The sequence below is a fragment of the Schistocerca cancellata genome, chromosome 3 (assembly GCF_023864275.1).
Source record: "Schistocerca cancellata isolate TAMUIC-IGC-003103 chromosome 3, iqSchCanc2.1, whole genome shotgun sequence".
NCBI lineage: Eukaryota > Metazoa > Arthropoda > Insecta > Orthoptera > Acrididae > Schistocerca > Schistocerca cancellata.
The window spans coordinates 743,685,548-743,706,492 of NC_064628.1; the positions used below are offsets into that span (position 1 = coordinate 743,685,548).

A 20,945-nucleotide genomic window follows, 5' to 3' on the forward strand; every position below is an offset into this window, starting at 1 on the left:
ACGTACCAAGACCAAAGGAATTTCAGATTGTCAATTGTAAATAGCATCCAGAACCAAGTTAAGTAATTTTTATGCTGGTTATTATTTTAATAAATGTGTTTGAAAATTAATCAAGTTATGTTTAAAATTGGTCACCATCAATCTGCTACTCTAAGCACGCAAGTGGCATTTCTATCGTCTGACCTAACGGCAGAAGATAAACACGCCACGATAAGACCACGAGACATATTGCTGACACTCGCCTACTTCGTTAGAGCGACAAGTCAAATAATCTGATGGTGTGTGTACTGAAGGTCTTACAGTACGCATACCACACTTCATCATTATGAAATGTATTGAAATGTGTAAGATCATACTTCAGAAAACACAGAGAGGTCTCTGCATGAAAACAATGTTACTACCAGTATTCTGTATTGATACGTTTTAACAAGAATACTGCTGCTTATAAAACTCGGAAGAATGATCCATCTGTGAACAGAAGAATACCTGCTGAAGATCAACACACCAAGTGACATTACTAGCTGTTGTTTTGCCTTTCTGGTATCAGCAGCAAGTGATTTGTACGCTGCTTTGGCTCTCACTCGATGAATTTTGTGTTCCATTTCAGCTTTTATAATTCTTTCGGCAGGGTCTGCACTAACCACTCGCATAAAATGTTTGTCGCTATATTCCGACCTTGGAATATCAAATTTAAATTTAAAATCACTTCTGAAAATATCTCTGTAATCTCTGTACATACTTTCACTAATATTTAGTTCAGGGTATGTCTCCTGGAAAGGACATACATTATATACATGCTCGGATCTCCTCCTAAATAGAGACTAACATTGTTGCACCTGGAGTAGTGCCTTTCTTGCTTTGAAAGTATTTATTGTGTTTCTTTACTAAGTCTCTGTCATGATCTGGGATTCAGTGAGGCCTGTTGGAATACTTTCCTTATTTGTCTTTGAGGAGTGAAGTGTTCTTTCGTTTGTCGATCAAAATTTGTACTGTTAACTGTAGTACATGAAATATTACATAGTATCTTTTGACAGATGTGTTTCTTATCAATTTCTAAAGGCAAATAAACAGTGGCAATGATACACACTCTTCTGTTCTTCAACTCTCCACATCAGTCATAACAGTGAACAGGAAAGCCAAAAATTGTATTTGGTTGTCATAATCAAATGTGTAAAATCTCTGAGATCTGCACCTTAACATTTTCCAATAAACGTCTGTATGAAAACTGACTGTGGCAGTCTTTTTCCTGCAAAAGATTGAGATTTCATTCATAATATTTTGAATATCTTCCACAAAATCTGCAAACTTTATGTTTGAATGAATACCATACAAAAATAGGAATTATGTTCAAAACATTACAGTTCTTACTTAGTGTTACACTATTATATTATAACTCGCAAATTCTTAAACATATACAACTTTTTGGCTATGTGAATTATGAAAAACTTTTGTCATTATGAGTAGTAGTTACAGCATTGTTCTACTCACCCCATTAGGTGGCAGATTAGCTGGTATGGGACCAATGCTCCTCAATATATAAGGACATCTATTGTCACTGAGTGCCTTGTGTTTATTGTCTTTCTACTAACAAATGTTTACTTCATGGATACTTTCTTTATTAAAATGCTTTTGCACTCTGTTTGTTGCCACAGCATTCTAGTGCGCCGCGCATGATGCCTTCACATGCAATGTTGTTCGTCTCAATACAGAATTTTGTAGTTCGACAATGGGATTAAAAATACCATGAGGTGGAAACAATTTAATGAGCAAATGCTGGGTGTCAGGTACAACACTATTCAAACTTTAACATACTTCTGACAAATGTTGGTTTCTATATTGTTTGGGCAAACAATTCAAATGTTGCATATTTATTAGGAAAACAATTTCCCTATGTTTGTGCATCAGTACTCGTGTGTTGTATACACATACCAGTTTTTTCAACTTCACGCAGAATACATGAAAAGGCAGTTCTTACAGCTTCATGGCATCAACCAGGTGAACATGTTTACGGAGGTAGAATTCTTTAAAATGACCTCAGTTTGTAAGATTGTGAGTAACAATCTTTGTACTACACTTGGCGTTACGATTTTTTTTGTATTGTTGCGCTATCTTTCATGCAAATTAAATCTGTATAAATAAGTGAACTGCATGTTTTTTGTATGTATGGTAACTTATCTGGTTCCTGATTATTTGTTTCTAATTTAGAATCATGTTGTTCTATACCAGCCACAGTCATTTCTATCTCCTGACACTGTCCTCAGACTTCCATGTCTGACTTCCTTAATCTTCCCTTTGAAGTCTTTTCATGCTTGAATATGAGCCTCTGATTTTTAATCAGTTGTCTGGTTTCCTTCCCTCATTACCTGACTTTAATGTGTAATTTCTGTCCTCATTACTATATTTTCTGTCCTCATTTGTCACAGAAGTTGTATTATCAGCATATTACTTCCATGCACTTCATTAGCCACAGTGTTACTTATAACCAAATCTTGTGCCCACACATTGGAAATTTGGACCTGAATTGTCACTTGCAATTGAATTTACAGGATCATTCTTATTAAGTGCTGTTAGCCTGTTAAGGTCTACAACACTCAAATTTGAATAAATTCCACCAACAGCCGTGTGACCACTATCATCAGAATTAGTCATTTTTGATTCAACTCAAAACAAAATGCTATTAAGTTAATAACACTTAGAATTAGCCAATTTTAGTGCAGCCCTATGTAATATCTGTTGGATTAGGACTAAAGAGCAATCTGACTTTCGCACGAGTGATGCTTCACTTAGTACATATTTCTCCAGAGTATTATTTACAATTGTGTAAACTTTGCCCATCATTCTGCTATGTCCATCATACTGGAACTAAATTATGTCCATCCATTGTCTTAAGTGGGATGCTAACAACTATGTATCTGCTCTTTGTAGAAAAAATACTCTCATAGCCTCCTTTATTGTTTTATTAACTTTAGTAACCATTGTCCTCCAGTGCCCCATAAATATTCAGTGGTCTTGGCCCTCTTTGATTTTCTGCATACAGTAATTATTGGATTTGTAGCTCAGTGCCTCAACATCATTTTCTTAAAGCAAAATAATGCAGTGCTAAGAAAGAAAACTTTCAAATATGAGAAGATTTCTTAATGCTGTTAAAGTACAAAAAAATTTTACCTTATTAATATAGTTGCCGGTAACTGAGAGCACTTGTAGTCATGAATGTACTGGTTTCATTCCTGCTGGCAGCAATGTCTTTGTGGTGTCACCGCCAGACACCACACTTGCTAGGTGGTAGCTTAAATCGGCCGCGGTCCATTAGTACATGTCGGACCCGCGTGTCGCCACTGTCAGTACTTGCAGACCTAGCGCCACCACATGGCAGGTCTAGAAAGACGGACTAGCACTCGCCCCAGTTGTACGGACGACATTGCTAGCGACTAGACGTACGAAGCCTTCCTCTCATTTGCCGAGAGACAGTTAGAATAGCCTTCAGCTAAGTCCATAGCTACGACCTAGCAAGGCGCAGTTAACCACATCTGGAGAGAGTCTTACTTGTATTCACCATAAACGATGTATACCAAAAGGATGGATTAAAGTTAAGTATTCCCAAAGCAACGTACTTTTCTTATTAGCATTCATTGAGCATCCTGTATCAGACTTCACGATATTCTGGGTGAGCTTATAGCGTGCCTATTCGGCCCCTTCAAAATAACACTGTGTCGGCACTTCTGTCGACACATAACAGTCTTTCTTATTTTTATTTAAATTACATGTTTATTGACAAATGGAAATGTTGGTTAACAAATAAGTATAGCTGTTATCAACCCAGAGATTGGTATGAACAATACTTAGGTGTACCAGGCATGGTCCTATTGGAGGTGGTATCCTATTGCCATTGTCTAATCTCTGAACTGACTATGCAGCCAGTTGTATGGGGCCAGCGGTTTAAGTGGACTATTAAACACAGCATAACTTGGTGTTTTCACCTTAAGAAACATTGCTGGAGATGAAAGAAGTGACAAGTGATGGACAAAAATCGTAGGACTGACTGGGAATTTTACAGTGAATTAAAATTTGGTTCAAAAATATGAATTGTAAAAAAGAAAAGAAAATATTTTATTATTCCTAGGTAGAGACTGAACAGTATTGTTGATATATACATTGATCAGCCAGAACATTATGACCACCTGTCTATCAGCCAGTATGTCCACCTTTGATATGGATAATAGCGATGACACATCATGGCATGGAAGCAGTGAGGCCTGGTTGGTCACTGGAGGTAGTTGGCACCACATCTGCACACAAACACACACACACAAGTCACCTAATTCCCGTAAATTCTCGGGAGGGAACTGATGAGCTCTGATGCTACATTCAGTCACCTCCCAGATGTGTTCCATCGGGTTCACATCTGGTGAGTTGGGGGATCCATCACATCAATTGAAACTCACCACTATGTCCTCAACCAATCCATCACACTCCTGGCCTTGTGACATTGCACATTATCTTGTTGAAAAATGCCACTGGTGTTTGGAAACATGAGTGTCATGAAGCGGTGTACATGGTCTCTAACCAGTTTACAATACTCCTTGGCTGTTATGGTGCCCACAAGCTCCACTGTACCCACGGATGCCCAAGTGAATGTTCCCCAGGGCGTAATGGAGGTGCCGCCAGCTTGTCTCCGTCCCGCAGTACAGGTATCAAGGAGCTGTTCATCTGGAAGAAGACGGATTTGCACCCTCCCATCGGCATGGTGAAGAAAGCATCGGGATTCATCAGACCATGCAGTGCTCTTCTACTTCAGCAATGTCACGTATCAGTTGTAGTTGCCGATGTTGTGATGTTAACATTGGCACATGCACTGGTTGTTGGATGTGGAGGTCCCTAGTTAGGAGTGTTCGGTGCACTGTGCGTTCAGACACAGTTGTACTTTGCCCAGTAACGTCTGATGTTAGTTCTGCGTCAGTTCGCCCGCCACCTGTCTTGTTTTACCAGTCTGCCCAGCCTACGAAGTACAACATCTGTAATGAGGGGTAGCTGCCCAACTCCAGGTTTCACTTTGGTTTTGCCATGTGTTGAAGACATGCAACACAGCACTCCTTGAACGCCATAAAAGTTGTTCAGTTACCAAAATGCTTGTGCCAAGTCTTCGGGCCATCGCAATCTTTCGTTGGTCAGACTTGGAAAGATCGCGAACCTTCCCCATTCTACACACAGACAGCATGTTCACAGATATTACATGGATCATTTGAATGCCTGACTAGCAGTCATTCCTCACCAGGTACTGCAGCCATCACCTGGACGGGTTTATACCGATAGTAGGTCGATTGTTATAATGTTTAGGCCAATCAGTGTATAATTTTCTCCTCATTTAACAATAGGGCATTACGTATGTCTGTTTCAAATTTTAATTTACCTTCATACAGTCCATAATGAAAACTGAAAAGTTATTTTTATTAAAAATTATGGTTCAGTATTTGTTAATTAACATTTCCATTTGTTAATAAACATAGAATTGAGATTAAAGCTGCTACTAATCTGAATCGATCCAATGACCTTGATTATAAGACTTTTACATTAAGTGCTCAACTACTGGTGACTGTTAATAATCTAAAAATGCTTTGTACTTAACTGCACTTGGAAGTCTTAATATCTTCAAAGCAACTATTTTAATGGAATTGTGTTGTACTGCCTTAGGAAGTTGATGCCTAGGCACTGAGCATCAAATAAAAGTATCTAGAAAATGGATGATGGCAAGTTTGTGCCTCGTACCATTGCAGCATGATTTTGGCCTTGTAACATGGACAGTTACCCTGCTGGAAGATGCCATCGCTGTTGAGGAAGACATCAAGCATATGAGGTTACAGGTGACCATAATAATGTTCACACAGTCCACAGCTGTCGCCGTGCCTTCGATTACTACCACAGGTCCAATGGAGGTCCAGGTGAATGTCTCCTATAAGACTATACTGCTCCCACTGGCTGGCATCCAATGGCCATTGGAAAGCTCTCAGTCGAAATGATGGTAAATTTAAATGGAGAATGTTATTCAAGAGTAATTTTGAATGATGGAAAATTTGACAAGATGATGGCGGACATTGTTTGTGTAATTTTTCGTCACATATATTTATTGATGAAGAGTTTTATTACCATTTATCTCACAGTATCCTGAGTTTCCTCATCTATTAAAACTACGGTCAAGGATAAAAAGAAAATAGCACAGAAATTTCTAGAGTGGCAGAAGTGTTTCATCTATTCCACTAATTATGACATAGGGAGAAAGTAAGAAGAAAGTCAGTGTTCTACACACAACATAAAATGGGAATGCAGTAAAATAAATTTAAAAAAGGAGCTCCCCAGTTCTTCCCAGGATGATATGGGCTGTAAGTTCACGTAATTTATTATTTTAGTGAACTGTCAGGACACAACCAAGTAGAAGAAAATAAATTTTGCGTACATGTCTTTTCCAATGTGGGGGTGAAGCAAATCTAAACATGGTATTAAAAGTTACACTGCCCTTTGGAAGAAAGTTGATGTAACCATCAGATTCTGAGTGTAACATTTCCTTGAACAGGTTTTCAAGTATATATTTCTCATTTTAAGCCATTCCCTGGTCCAGTCTTCTTCTTCTTCTTCTTCTTCTTCTTCTTCTTGCTTAAACCCAGTACGAGAGTCATGCTGAAAATGTTTTCTCTTCATTTGTAACCTTCCCACTAGTGTCAAGGTACAGCGTACACAAACAGTATCTACATCAAAAGTGATGTTAAAATGATGGACTTGTTGGACCATGCATGGACTTGTTTGAGAAATCTGTGAATGTATAGGAGCAAGTTCGACAAACAATTTTTATCATACACTGGGTCCCTCAACACTATTAATGAGCATTTATAAATAAAAACATACCTGTCTTAATGTCTTATTTAATTAATTGATGACTTTGTTTTCAGGTCATTTCTCTCACATTCTTCTTGATGAAGCAGCGCAAGCAATGGAATGTGAAGCAATAATGCCACTGGCTTTGGCCAGTTCAGAAACTCGTATTGTATTGGCTGGAGACCATATGCAGGTAAACTTTCAATATGTGGAATCCAGATTTCTGTTTTATCTAGGAATAGCTCTTTTAAAACATATCTTGGGCAGTACTGGAACTTTGCCCCTGAATATAAGTATTGTCCAGCTTTTCTGTCTCCTTGTAATTGTATAGTTCTCCCAAATGATTTTTCAGTACAGTGTGAACGTATGTTTTTATAAGTATGAATACATGTCCTGACAAAAATTATCATTTTCGGCATTGTGTTAAGGGGGGTAGTACATCAAACGGGCCGATTTGGAGCAGGAGAGGCATCGCAGGACATTTTAATTTCCAGTGTCTATACTGTTACAAATAAATTCATAAAACTTTGTCAGCATCACCAGGCTTAAGGATTCAGGATTCACACCCATTGCAGTGGAAGTTCGAAAACATAACAAAATAAATTTTTTTTACATGCGAAATTTCATCATTTTTTCACTTACTAATGGCTGCATTTGTTGCTATAGGTACACTTTTCTTCATAAGTTAGAGAGATTCTTCGATGAATTTTGCACAGCATACATACCATACTCACAGGTGTATGAAACTCTAGAATTTGTTTAATTTATGAAAAAAACAAATGAACTGTTATATTTTAAACTTCATGTTTAGAAAAAAAAAACAAATTTTATAGTTAATTACCTCAATTTTTACCACAGTTTTTAATAGATTTGGGAAATTCTAGAGTTTCATACACCTTTAAGTATGGTTTGTATGCTGTGCAAAATTCATTGAAGAATCTCTCTTACTTATGAAATAAAGTGTACCTATAGCAACAAATGCTGCCATTAGTAAGTGAAAAAAAATGATGAAATTTCACATGTAAAAAAAAAAATTACTACTTTATGTTTTCGAACTTCCACTGCAATGAGTGTGAATTCTGAATCCTTCCTGATCATGCTGACAAAGTTTTATGAATGTATTTGTAAAAGTATACACAGTGGAAATTAATATGTCCTGTGGTGCCTCTCCTGCTGCAAGTTGGCCCGCTTGACGTCCTACCCCCCTTAAAGTGGTCGCATTATTCATATTTACAGACCTAGTGTTACAATAGAATGGAAAAGGCAACAAGCTGTAGGTTTTTGAATGAAAACTTTCTCTGGATTTTTCACTTTTGTAACCAAGGTCATCAAAACACATTTTTGCAGTGACATACAACTTGCATACAGCCAGTTAATATCCTGGTGGTGGAAATAAATTTCATCTCCATTATTTGGTTATGAAGGACACGAGAAGCAATGGTATAATCTCTTTGGTCACTGGGCTGTATACTAACATCCTAGTCTAAATTTCAGTCTTAGCTGTATCTCGTGGACTGAGGGCATATGACACTGTTGTAGATTTCTGTTGGGTTCATAAAGATTGACAGTCCCTCAAGAGGAGTAGGCTATGTCAAATTAGCGTCTAGTTACAGTGGTGAACTGTGTTCCATCATTTTGTACTAATTGTAGTTCATGGTGTTATTGAATTTATTCTTCTGGTTTTCAGTTAAGTCCAGAGCTGTTCTCCGATTTTGCCAAGGAGCGTAATCTTCATGTATCTTTATTAGAAAGGCTGTATGATCATTATCCTGCAAGTTTTCCTTGCAAAATCCTTCTGTGTGAAAATTACCGTGCTCATGAGGCTATTATACAGGTAATACATGTATATTACATCTGAGAAAAAATGTGTTATTTTGTGTTTAAGTTTTTTTACATTATTTGAATGCTGTAGTTTCATTTTTGTGTAGAGAAAGCTGATGATAACTGTAGTTTGTGTAATATTTTACTATGCACATTGAAATTTTGTAGGTATTAATGTGGGGATTGTGATGAGTGTTAATATCTTACAATGACAAAGTAAAAAAAAAAGTTTTATTTTGTGTTTCAGTTCACATCAGAGTTATTTTATGAGCAAAAATTGGTCAGCAGTGGAAAGCAACCAAGACATGAAAAGTTTTATCCACTTACTTTTTTTACAACTCGAGGAGAAGATATTCAAGATCAGAATTCAACTGCTTTCTATAACAACTCTGAGGTAAACAGCATGCATAGATCTCTGTTTCAGCTGGAAAAGCTCAAGAACTGTGAAATAACAGATGTATGATTAGTAAAATGAAATCATAAACTTTACAGGTGTATGAAGTTGTTGAACGTGTCTGTGAACTGCGCAAAAAGTGGCCTACTGCATGGGGGAAAATGGATGATCAGAGTATTGGAATAATGACACCTTATGCTGATCAAGTTTTTAGAATTCGGTCGGAACTACGAAAAAGGAGAATGGGTGGTATTTCAGTGGAACGTGTTCTCAATGTCCAAGGTATGATTAAAATAAAATATGTAATAACGTTGTTGATGACTAGGTTTATAGGATTTATTATTTGTTGTCTTTAGTTCGGTGCTCCCTAGGCTTTAATTGGAAGAATTGGAAGTGCACTATCTGCACTGTATTTTTTGCCAGCCTTTTATAAAAGATGATGCAGAGGCACATTCCGCAGCCTTGGTGAATGTTGACAGTTGTTTCATAGTATATTTGTGTACTCTAGTTCCATTTTACACTAATTCTACCAATTCTTCAAGTGTTCATTACCAATCTAGGGAGATTGCAAAACAATGGTAGCTCTGAATGAAGAATTATACAAAATTGTCAAATCTTAAGTAGCCAGTGACGCATGGCCTTTTTCTACCATTTTAAAGTCAATCACTCTTATAACAAGCGTTTGTCCTTGATACCTATTGTGGGTGTTGCACACTTTATTAATTGATGAGTATCTGCTTTATTCACGGAAGAAATACATGGATAAGTTTAGTTCTAATAACAACTGAAATATCATTCGTGATCAATTGAAAGTAACATAAATAAAGTTTATGGCATGATACATAGTCCTAATCCTGCACAGCTGTAGAGCAGCATCCACGGGGCTGCATTGTGCTGAATACTGTGAAGCAGTGTGGGGACAGTATGCTGTAGAGCAGTGCGTCCAGGGTGGTCTTGAAGAGTTCCGATTGATGAGCTACGAGCGTAGCCAGCTCTTGGCCTGGAACTAAGTGAGCTGCTGAATGCTATCACCAGAGTTTGCAGTTCTCCTTAAGTATCCAACGGCCAGAAATATGTCTATGACCGTGTGTCATGGGGATGCTACTTGTTTCCTTGATAGCAGTACCATCAGTTTCTTGGTGCACGCGCTGCTCGAAAGTGTGGCTGGTGCCCCTGATGGAGCTTGTAACAAACGATATATTGACAGGCTGTTTGTACACCTAATGTATCCATAGTGTGTGATGTCCTTGTGTTATTAGTAAATAGTTTCCGGAGGAGAGTTGCCTGCGGGTGAAGGGTAAGCAACTTGCAGGGCAAAGATGTTATGTTGGAAACACAGTCAGCCTACAGCTATTATACCAAACCCCTTCCCCTTCAAGGAAGAGGTGGCGAAGGAGTCTCGATGAAAACCACAGATCATGAATCCGTTCTTCTGTGATGAGTCACAGCGAAGCTGGAAAGGAAGAGTGGTGCTCTTGGACATCCATGGAGCATTGCTTCTTCCAGGTGATGGGGTTGTACAAGAGGGTGGGGTACTTGGGGTTGCAGTGACCCAGTCGTACGAACCTGGGACCAGAGATTTGTGAAACAGTTGCTACCAAGGGCATGGACAAATTGGGCAGTACTGCAAATAGAAAACGTATGAGAGTTAGTGACATCACAGTACAGACATGTATGATCAGGCCAGAGGCCTACGGAGGCAGTCCTAATGACCAGGTGGTGCCAGGGCATGAGTTGTGAAAGTGCCAAAAGCGAAAGAAGTGGTGGTGGCAGTAGTGCAGGGTGCTGGAGACACTGGGAGACTGGGTTTGACCAGTGCAGACTCAGTAAGAGCAATGGTGCCGGTGACAGACATGGTGTCAGTGTGAGCTGGTGGCACTGGGAAACTGGGCTGGATCAGTGTGAGTGCCAGGAGTACAGTGGTGCTGACAGGCTCGGTGTTGTCAGGTGCTGACAAAACCTGTGGGTAGTGGTTGCTAGTGGAGAGAAAGTAGGGTTAGTGTGGGTGTGGCAAGAGTGTGAAAGACATGGGAGAAAAATGGTAGTATGTGTGAGGAGTGCAATAATGTATAGTTGTGTGTCGGTATGTGTTGGTTGTGCTGTAGGAATACATCTGTATGTTTTGGGAGTGCATTGGTGCACAGTAGCGGCACCTTGGTACGTGTTGGTTGTGTGTTGGTGCACGGTACGAGCACATCAGTACTTGTTGGGATCGCGAAGGTGCACGTTAGGAGTGCAGCAATGTTGGTTATAACCCGGAGGGCAGAGAGTTGCCTCAAAAATGAATGGAAAAGGCAAAAGGAGTAAAGTGAAGTGCACTAGCGCACGGCAAAAAACTGGCTGAAGAGAGGCCACAGGTCAGCAGGAAGGACATAGCTGGAACAAACACAGCAGCACAGAAAAAACGTGAGCCGAAGGGAGACCCAGTGTTTCAGGGAGGCGATCGCCACAGCGTGCGTATGAGTGTGGAAAGAAACTGGCCGAATGGTGACCAGGGACAGTGTATGGCTATTGCTGTGGGATATGTAGGAGGATGAAAACAATCTACACCACAGAGAAGCATATATGTTGTGAGAAGCAAAGCAGAGGCAAGTAGCGCAGTGCAGTCCTCAGAGGAGGATGTTGGCCATGGTTGTGTTGGCCATAAGAGGTGGTGCATGTTGATGGGCAGTGTCGGGTTCAACCTTGAGAGGAGAGCATAGTGTTCGGCTGTAGTGGAGCTGGGGAACAACAGTGGGGCTCCAGACTGCACACTTGCAGCAGTTAAGATGTAGTGCTACCCTGGAAAGGGAAGCCGGTCGTGGCTGCACCAAGACAAAGGTGCGGGAAATGAGCAGTGTTGGGTGTGGTCGGGAATGTCAGCAGCTGGATGGCATTTGAGTCGTGGCAGTGTATCCAGTGATCCGGTCTTGACTTCATCAATGTGAACAAGATGTCGGTCACAGCAGGAGGGAATGCATGTGGGGGATCTAGGTGCCGATAGATGTGCACCATTCTCGTGAGGGCGGCTGGCAGTGACTGCACCCTTGAGAACTAGGCGCAGCTGTTGGCTGCAGTTGATTGTATTGGCAGCTCCAGACATACAGATGTATGATCTAGTTTAACAGTATTAATAAAAATTAGGGTTTCTTGCCTCTAACAGTGTTCAGTTATTCATATGCAAGTTTATTCTTTCCACATGTCCATTTCTCATAAATTGATACACGTGCAAAAACAAAATCTCAGTTTTGCAACCCCACAGGGGGCTCAATACTCGTGTGTATGTGCTTAACTACCACAGGGCCTCAGGTTTTACAGCACTATGTTCTATTTCTGTGCTGCAAACCTATACTTTGGCCATCTCATACATCCTTTGACTCTGTTGGATGGTCCTTGGACTGTGTTCAAGATTTTGGTCTTCATATCCAATTTCATTCCCAGTGCTATAGTCTCCTTCTGTTAACTATTATATGGCCCCCCATTATTGGGTTTGACCTGCCATCTTTTCCAAATTTTACGGAAGTGCATGGCTGTGCACAGAAGGTCACCCACTATGGTGTATGCCCCACCTCTGTGCCCTTCCACCATGGCAGCCTTCCTTTTTGTTGTCATAGTATGCCCAAAACTCTGCGTGTTGGCCATCCCATTGTAGGGGGGGTCATCAGTTACCTGTCAGGTAGTAGCCTCCTGACCACACAGGAATCACACTGATGGTGCTTGTGCTGTACTTTCCCCACGTATGCCTGTCATGACAGAGGCACCATCACTCCAATCAGTGGATTAGTGGCTAGGTAGCCAATGCTGCGGCTGGGTGATGCCCAAGGGGAGAGCCCGTGTCTGGAGTGTGTGGCGTCATGATGGATAGTTCACACATGAAGTGACAAACTTTCTCCTGCTGGTGGTCACATGGCCCTAGCAGTCCCTTCAAATGGAAAGGCCTCATATGATGCAACAAAATAAGATCCCAACATATTCCCTTCCCTGGCCACGACGTGTAAGGAACGTAGGACTAAATGACAAGGAGAAAAATACTCTCCCCAATACAAAGTCTGTACCAGAACCGATGGGGACACCTTTCTGGCTGCAAATCCGTTATTGTTTATCAAACACATCAAAGACAAATATGGGGAAGTTGCAGCCATATCTAAGATGAAGAGCAGTTCCCTCCTGATTAAAGCATCATCTCCTGCTTAGTCACATGTGCTGCTCTCTTGTGTAAAATTGGTTGACACTCCCCTGACTGTCCTTCCTCACAAGTGTCTCAGTACATTCGTGGGTGTTATCTTTCACCATGATCTTTTTCAGTCTGATGAACTGCAGGCCAAATTAGAGCAACAAGGTGTGCACTTCATCTGTTGTGTCCATAGGGAACCTAGGGGAAACAGTTGCTACTGGGGCCTTTATCTTGGCTTTCAAGGTTGATATGTTACCTGAGAAGGTCAAGATGATCTACTGATTTGACATTAAACCCCAATGTTCCTCCTCCTGTAACACATTGCAAGTGTATGAGGTTTGCGCCTGTCTTCCTGTTGCACCGCTACTCCTGACTGCAAGGATTGTAGTTGTCTGTTGCATGCAAACATTCCCTGTACCTGTCCCCCCATCTGTGTAAATTGTGGCGAGCTCCATTCTCCCTGCTCATCAGATTGTTCTATTTTTAAGTATGAGAAGAAAGTTGGGGAATAAAAGACACTGGACAAGCTTACATATCAAGAAGACATAAAAAGTATGAGGGTCTTAATCCCATACAAATTCTGACACAGTTGTAAGTTACAGTCACATCATCATCACCTTTTCTGTCGACGGTGCTTTCCTCAGCAGTGCCTCTTACAGTGTGTCATCAGAGCCAACTGCTAACGCCTGCACCCCAGGTGATGGGGCCCCTTCTGGAGCTTCTACCGTACCCAGCTCAGGAGCACTGGCTCCCCAACTGCCAGGGACACTGGTCCTCATCCCCCAGCCAGAGGCATCTTATCCTCCTTTTGCTCCTCTACCTAGGAAAAGGTCCCTCTGGACTCTCCCTTCCACAGTTTCTGCTAGTCCATGGTCAGGTGCCAGCCGGTGGCTGAAGGAACCACAGGCTGCTGGCAGTCAGCATTCTGTATTACCATCCATGAAACATGGTTTCCAGCAACTCAGATCCCTGCCCTTCGTGGCTACCAGTCTTATTTTAAGAACTGTACCAACTATGAAAGCGTATTGGATGGAGCTTGTACATATGTTCTGGACTCCGTATATAGTGGCATTGTACCTCTTGATACACCTTTGGAGGTTGTGATTGTTTGGGTAAGGGTACACCAGGATTTTGTCATGTGTAATGTTTATCTTCCTCCCAATAATGCCATGTCCCACGATTTACTCTCTGCATTACTTTTTCAGCTCCCCCCATATTTCCTAGTCTTGGGTAACTTTGTGGGCTGCAATTTATCAGCACAGCTTGATCTTTGCCTCTTGAACTCTGGTGCCCCCACACACGTCAGTGTGGCACACAGAACTTATTCATATTTCCTTTTGCAGGCCTGGTCTTCCAGCATCGATCCACTGGACAGTTCATGATGACCTGTGTGGTAGTGACCACTTCCTGATCTTCCTGTCCCTCCCATGTCATTGATGCCCAGATGCCAGCCCAGATGGGTTCTCTGTAATGCTGACTGGGATGGGTTCACCTCTGCTGTCGTCCTTAGCTCCCCATCACAAGGCAGTATTGATGCAGCTGTTCAGCATACTACAGCAGCTATTCTTTTGGCATCTAACCTCCCTCCTTGGAAGACAGGACGCTGGTGGAGCCCAGAGATCGATGACACTGTTGGAAATTGTAGGCAGGCAATTCGTAAAATGACGAAAGCAAAAATCCTGGGAATGGTACGTTTCCACCAGTGGATCAAGTACCTCTCCATCACAGGTATCAGACACCTATCTGGCTTCCAATCCCCTGCCGGAATACCAAGTATCCCCATAGATGGTGCCAGTCGTACTGATCCAGACACTGTTGCCGAACATTTTGCTGAGCATTATGCTCATGGATCTATGCCTGAGCACTACTCCCACCCCACTCCCCCCTTTTCGGCTCATAAAACAGCGGGTGGAGCGCATGCACTCACCTTTTACTACCCACCACCTGGAGCCATATAATGCTGCATTCAGTGAATGGGAACTCTCCAATGTTTTATCCCATTGCCCTGACATGGCCCTAGGACCAGACCACATACACTACCAAATGCTGAAGCATCTCTCAGCGTTTTGTTAGCATCACATTGTTGCCCTCTTGAATTGTATCTGGAACAAGGTTGAGTTCCCATCTCAGTGACGAGAAAGTGTGATAGTTCCGGTACTGAAACCAGCTAAGAATCCCCTCGAACACATGGTGAACAAGTGACTGTATTGGCTCCGTGAGTGTCGTGGCCTTTTGGCTGCATCTCAGGAGTTTTTTGCAAAGGGCACTCCACTGCTGATAATTTGGTTCAGCTGGAGTCCAGCATCCTGATGACCATTGCACATTGTCAGCATCTCACCTACAGAAGGCTTGACACGACATGGGATCACCACATCCTTACATATTACATTAGTGGGCTCTCTGGAAACCACTCCTGATTTTTGTCAAGAACTTTTGGTCGCATCGTATGTTGTGGGTTCAAGTGGGTGCTTCACTTACTAACCCCCTTATCCAAGAGAATGGGGTCCTGCAGGGCTCCATACTGAGTGCCCCCTCTTCTGGTGACTATCAATGGTCTAGCAGCAGCTGTGTGCTCTTTGGTATCGCCCTTCTTATTTACCAACTATTTTTGCTTTTATTATTGCTCCTGTAGCATGGGTGTTGCTGAGTATCACATACAGGGTGCTGTACGGAAGGCACAGTCATGGACTCTCACCAATGGCTTTTAGTTTTCAGCTGCCGAGTCTAGTCTCATGCACTTCTGTCACAATTATACTGTCCACCCACACCCAGAGCTTTACCTAGACAATGAGTAACTTCTTATAGTTGAGATAAACTGCTTTTTGGGACTGGCCTTAGATTCCCGACACTTATACGGTCCCGTTTTTATTATGGGAGCCTTGCATAAGGTTCTGCATCACCCTCAGCATTGTGCATACTGGACCCCATTCATGATTGTGGGGTGTGACTTGCGACAGGGGCCTTCCGAACTAGTCCTTTGAACAGCCTGCTGGTCAAGGCTGAAGTCCCTCCATTACTTATCGGGCGCTAATGACAGCTTCTGAATGCTGAATTATACTATATGCATTAGTAGCTTTGCTAACCATCCCAGCTACTGTGTCCTTTTCCCCAGAAGTGAGTTCTACTCCCACAACAGCGACCCAAAACTGGGTTTACAATTGTTGTACACCTGTAGTGTCTCTGTTCGGTATGGCAACTTCCTCCACTGTTGCCTCTGGTCAGGGAGACAGCGCATCTGCCTCCATGGCTTGTTCCCCAACCTCTGATTTGTCTCAAAGTATCTATTAGTCAAAAAGATTCCTTTGACCCCACAGTTTTTCTCCGCTTTTTCTTGGCCACCCTTGAGATGTATCCTGGTTCAGAAGTGGTATTCACCGATGGCTCAACAATCGACAGACGAACAAGCTGTGCATACACACATGCACGGTACAGTGAACTCCACACTCTACAAAAAAGCTGCAGTGTCTTCACTGCTGAATTGATGGCCATTAAACTAGCCCTTAGTCGTGTTTGTTCTGTAGTGACTCCATTAGCAGCCTTCAGGCTATGGACCAGTGCTACTCTCGTTACCCACTGGTTACAGCTATGCATGATCTGTTTCTGACGGCCAGTTGTTTTCTTGTTTTCTTTTAAAACCCCTGTCATGTTGGAATTGTGGGCAATGAAGGAGCTGACTGGGTTGCAAAGCTAGCCACCTAGATGCCAATACTGGAAATTGGGGTCCCAGAACTGGACCTTTGGTTGTCTGTACCTCATTGGAAGTTTAAAACTCAGAATGGTGTGCCCTGATCTTCCCAAACTAACTGTGGACAATTAAGGAGACCATGACCATGTGTCAGTCTTTCTTGCACGCTTCCCACAGGAAATCCACTGTCATCTGTTGACTCCACATTGGCCACAGGTGGCTGACCCATCACCACATTCTCTGACATGAGGATACCCTCAGTGCCAAAGCGTAGCTCGCCTGACACTGCCCCACTTACTCATAGACTGCCTAATCTTACTGCTTTGAGGTAGAATCTTAATCTTTGGGACACACAGCCTCTGGTGCTCGCAGACAACTCCAAAGCAGTTGACCTGGTGTTACATTTTGCCTGCAAAGGTGGTTTCTATTCATCTCTGTAAGGTAAGGCTTCTTGACCTCATTGACTGCCTGAGTGGTTGGTCAGGGCCACCCGTCTCCTGCACACTGTCCCCGCCCTCATCCCCCCCGTTTCGCCTGCTCCCCAGGGGTCCCTCAATGGCCCTTGCTCAGTGGCACGGCCTGGCCTCGTCTCTTCCTATCTTTTTATTCTCTTTGTCCTTTTTCATTTCTCAGTTTTAATGCCTTGTCTTGACCGATCTTTTGATGACTTGTCTGTGATGTCTTTTTTCTGGGCTTTTATCTCTGTTTTTTTTGTGTGTGTGTGTGTGTGTGTGTGTGTGTGTGTGTGTGTGTGCGCACGCGCGTGTGTGCGTGTGTGTATATATCTGTTTTAATTACACTTCGGTTTTCCAGTATTTGCCTTTCACCTCCTTCCTTTGACAATCACTCTTGATTTTACGACTTAATGGATGAAGAGACACATTACCTTGGAACTTAGACCCTTCACTCCAAACCAAGCAACCAGCCAACAATCAGATTTGCATGTCACTGCATCTTTGCATGACTCTCACAGATGCTTAGATTAGTTGGTGTGGGACACACTTCATAACGTGCGTTGGGAAGCTGGTTATGAATAGGAGAGGGATGTTAGCTGCCAGTTGAAGCCATTGGTGGCTCCTGTGTAATAACAGGGCAAATTAAATTTGATTATAGTGTCACATAAATTTGAACTCTGAAGTGGATGAACAGTTTGTTGTCTACTCATATTCTCTGAGTGAGTTACGAGCAATACATTTATTCTGAATCTCTTGTTATAATGAACACACAGACTTAAACTTCCTCTCAGACTGAAACTATGTATGGCACTGGAAGTTGAATTCAAACCTTACATTTTGTGGACAGCTCTTTCTCCAAGCTGCACAAGCACACATAACAGATCAGCTGTTAGCTTCTGTCTTCAATACTTTTCTTATATTTTTGAAATTGTGCAGAACATATGATTAGAAATTGCTCAGGCAGTCTAAGGGAGTATGTTTGTTCATTGTTTGCATCAAAATAATAATAATAATAATTAGTTAGTACTGATGTTGACAATGAGCTTTGTACAAAAAATATGTTTACAAGAGAAAGATAAGTTTTTATTTGTGTTGCTTTGAGGAGTGTTAGAAGGTGAGGGAGATATGGAATGAACACAGTCCCAGTTTAATTTCTTCTAGATCTTTGGATGTTGGAGAAAAGTTACTGGTGGGCAAGTGTGAGCACCCTTTCAAAAGCAGCAACATTTCCCAAAGCAATGTTAATATATATGTGTGTAGCGCTGTCGTGCCAATGGCTCAATGGAAAGTGGTCTCAATAGATTTCTGGGATTAGGAGCAATTTCTCATTTTTTTTAAAACATTCCTTATGTCTGATGTATGTGTTAAAGCTGCAGATATATTAAACTTATTTTATTTATTTGAATATCTATTTGCAGGCAAACAATTTAGAGCCATTTTCCTGAGTACAGTGCGGACACGCCGTACTTGTTTGTCAGGAACAAAAGGTTCAACGAGTGAAATGGACTATGGATTTTTATCCAATTCAAAGCTACTTAACACTGCGATAACACGGGCTCAGAGCCTCGTAGCAGTTGTTGGAGATCCTGTCGCTCTTTGCTCCATTGGAAGATGCAGGTTAGTTTCCTTAGACAGACAAATGTAGCACCTGGCAAACTTTAAAATAAAATGGGGCTCCAACATTAGACCTATAAATGACATGGTAGATTTGTATCTCTCTGAAGCTGTTACAAATAATGCAGTTTTTTACAGAGTTTTTCTCGTAAGGAAGTGGTTATGAAATGCATGGAGATTTGGAAATGGTTCACACTTAACTTCATGAAAAGTCTGGAAGCTGGCCCTAAAGATAAAAAATATAATGTTATGCATTTAAATAGATGAAAGAATTGTTTGACTATATGATCCCCAATCAGTCACCAGAATCTACACTCCTGGAAATTGAAATAAGAACACCGTGAATTCATTGTCCCAGGAAGGGGAAACTTTATTGACACATTCCTGGGGTCAGATACATCACATGATCACACTGACAGAACCACAGGCACATAGACACAGGCAACAGAGCATGCACAATGTCGGCACTAGCACAGTGTATATCCACCTTTCGCAGCAATGCAGACTGCTATTCTCCCATGGAGACGATCGTAGAGATGCTGGATGTAGTCCTGTGGAACGGCTTGCCATGCCATTTCCACCTGGCGCCTCAGTTGGACCAGCGTTCGTGCTGGACGTGCAGACCGCGTGAGACGACGCTTCATCCAGTCCCAAACATGCTCAATGGGGGACAGATCCGGAGATCTTGCTGGCCAGGGTAGTTGACTTACACCTTCTAGAGCACGTTGGGTGGCACGGGATACATGCGGACGTGCATTGTCCTGTTGGAACAGCAAGTTCCCTTGCCGGTCTAGGAATGGTAGAACGATGGGTTCGATGACGGTTTGGATGTACCGTGCACTATTCAGTGTCCCCTCGACGGTCACCAGTGGTGTACGGCCAGTGTAGGAGATCGCTCCCCACACCATGATGCCGGGTGTTGGCCCTGTGTGCCTCGGTCGTATGCAGTCCTGATTGTGGTGCTCACCTGCACGGCGCCAAACACGCATACGACCATCATTGGCACCAAGGCAGAAGCGACTCTCATCGCTGAAGACAACACGTCTCCATTTGTCCCTCCATTCATGCCTGTCGCGACACCACTGGAGGCGGGCTGCACGATGTTGGGGCGTGAGCGGAAGACGGCCTAACGGTGTGTGGGACCGTAGCCCAGCTTCATGGAGACGGTTGCGAATGGTCCTCGCCGATACCCCAGGAGCAACAGTGTCCCTAATTTGCTGGGAAGTGGCGGTGCGGTCCCCTACGGCACTGCGTAGGATCCTACGGTCTTGGCGTGCATCCGTGCGTCGCTGCGGTCCGGTCCCAGGTCGACGGGCACGTGCACCTTCCGCCGACCACTGGCGACAACATCGATGTACTGTGGAGACCTCACGCCCCACGTGTTGAGCAATTCGGCGGTACGTCCACCCGGCCTCCCGCATGCCCACTATACGCCCTCGCTCAAAGTCCGTCAACTGCACATACGGTTCACGTCCATGCTGTCGTGGCATGCTACCAGTGTTAAAGACTGCGATGGAGCTCCGTATGCCACGGCAAACTGGCTGACACTGACGGCGGCAGTGCACAAATGCTGCGCAGCTAGCGCCATTCGACGGCCAACACCGCGGTTCCTGGTATGTCCGCTGTGCCGTGCGTGTGATCATTGCTTGTACAGCCCTCTCGCAGTGTCCGGAGCAAGTATGGTGGGTCTGACACACCGGTGTCAATGTGTTCTTTTTTCCATTTCCAGGAGTGTATTACAACTAAAGAAGTATCTGAGTATCTGTTCAGAGTGATGGGTGCCGTGATGACCTTGTAAATCTAGCTGTGGGGAAAGGGGGATGCCATACTGACATTTATTGACCAATATTATGAAAAAGGTAGGTTGCTACTCACTGTAAAGGTAACATGTTGAGTTGCAAACACACACAATGAAAAGACTGGTACATATAAGTTTCAACTAAAGCCTTCTTCAGAAAA

At 42.6% G+C, this 20,945-nt stretch overlaps 1 protein-coding gene across 1 annotated transcript in view; it reads left to right on the top strand.

The window, feature by feature from the left end:
- The window catches only part of LOC126175761 (probable helicase with zinc finger domain), a 166,564-nt gene that overhangs the window by 110,959 nt on the left and 34,660 nt on the right, over positions 1-20,945 (top strand). The window contains exons 11-15 of the mRNA XM_049922733.1: positions 6,939-7,057; positions 8,552-8,698; positions 8,933-9,079; positions 9,178-9,361; positions 18,791-18,989. Of these exons, the coding sequence (XP_049778690.1) occupies positions 6,939-7,057; positions 8,552-8,698; positions 8,933-9,079; positions 9,178-9,361; positions 18,791-18,989 (796 nt within the window). The remainder of the gene's footprint in view (positions 1-6,938; positions 7,058-8,551; positions 8,699-8,932; positions 9,080-9,177; positions 9,362-18,790; positions 18,990-20,945) is intronic.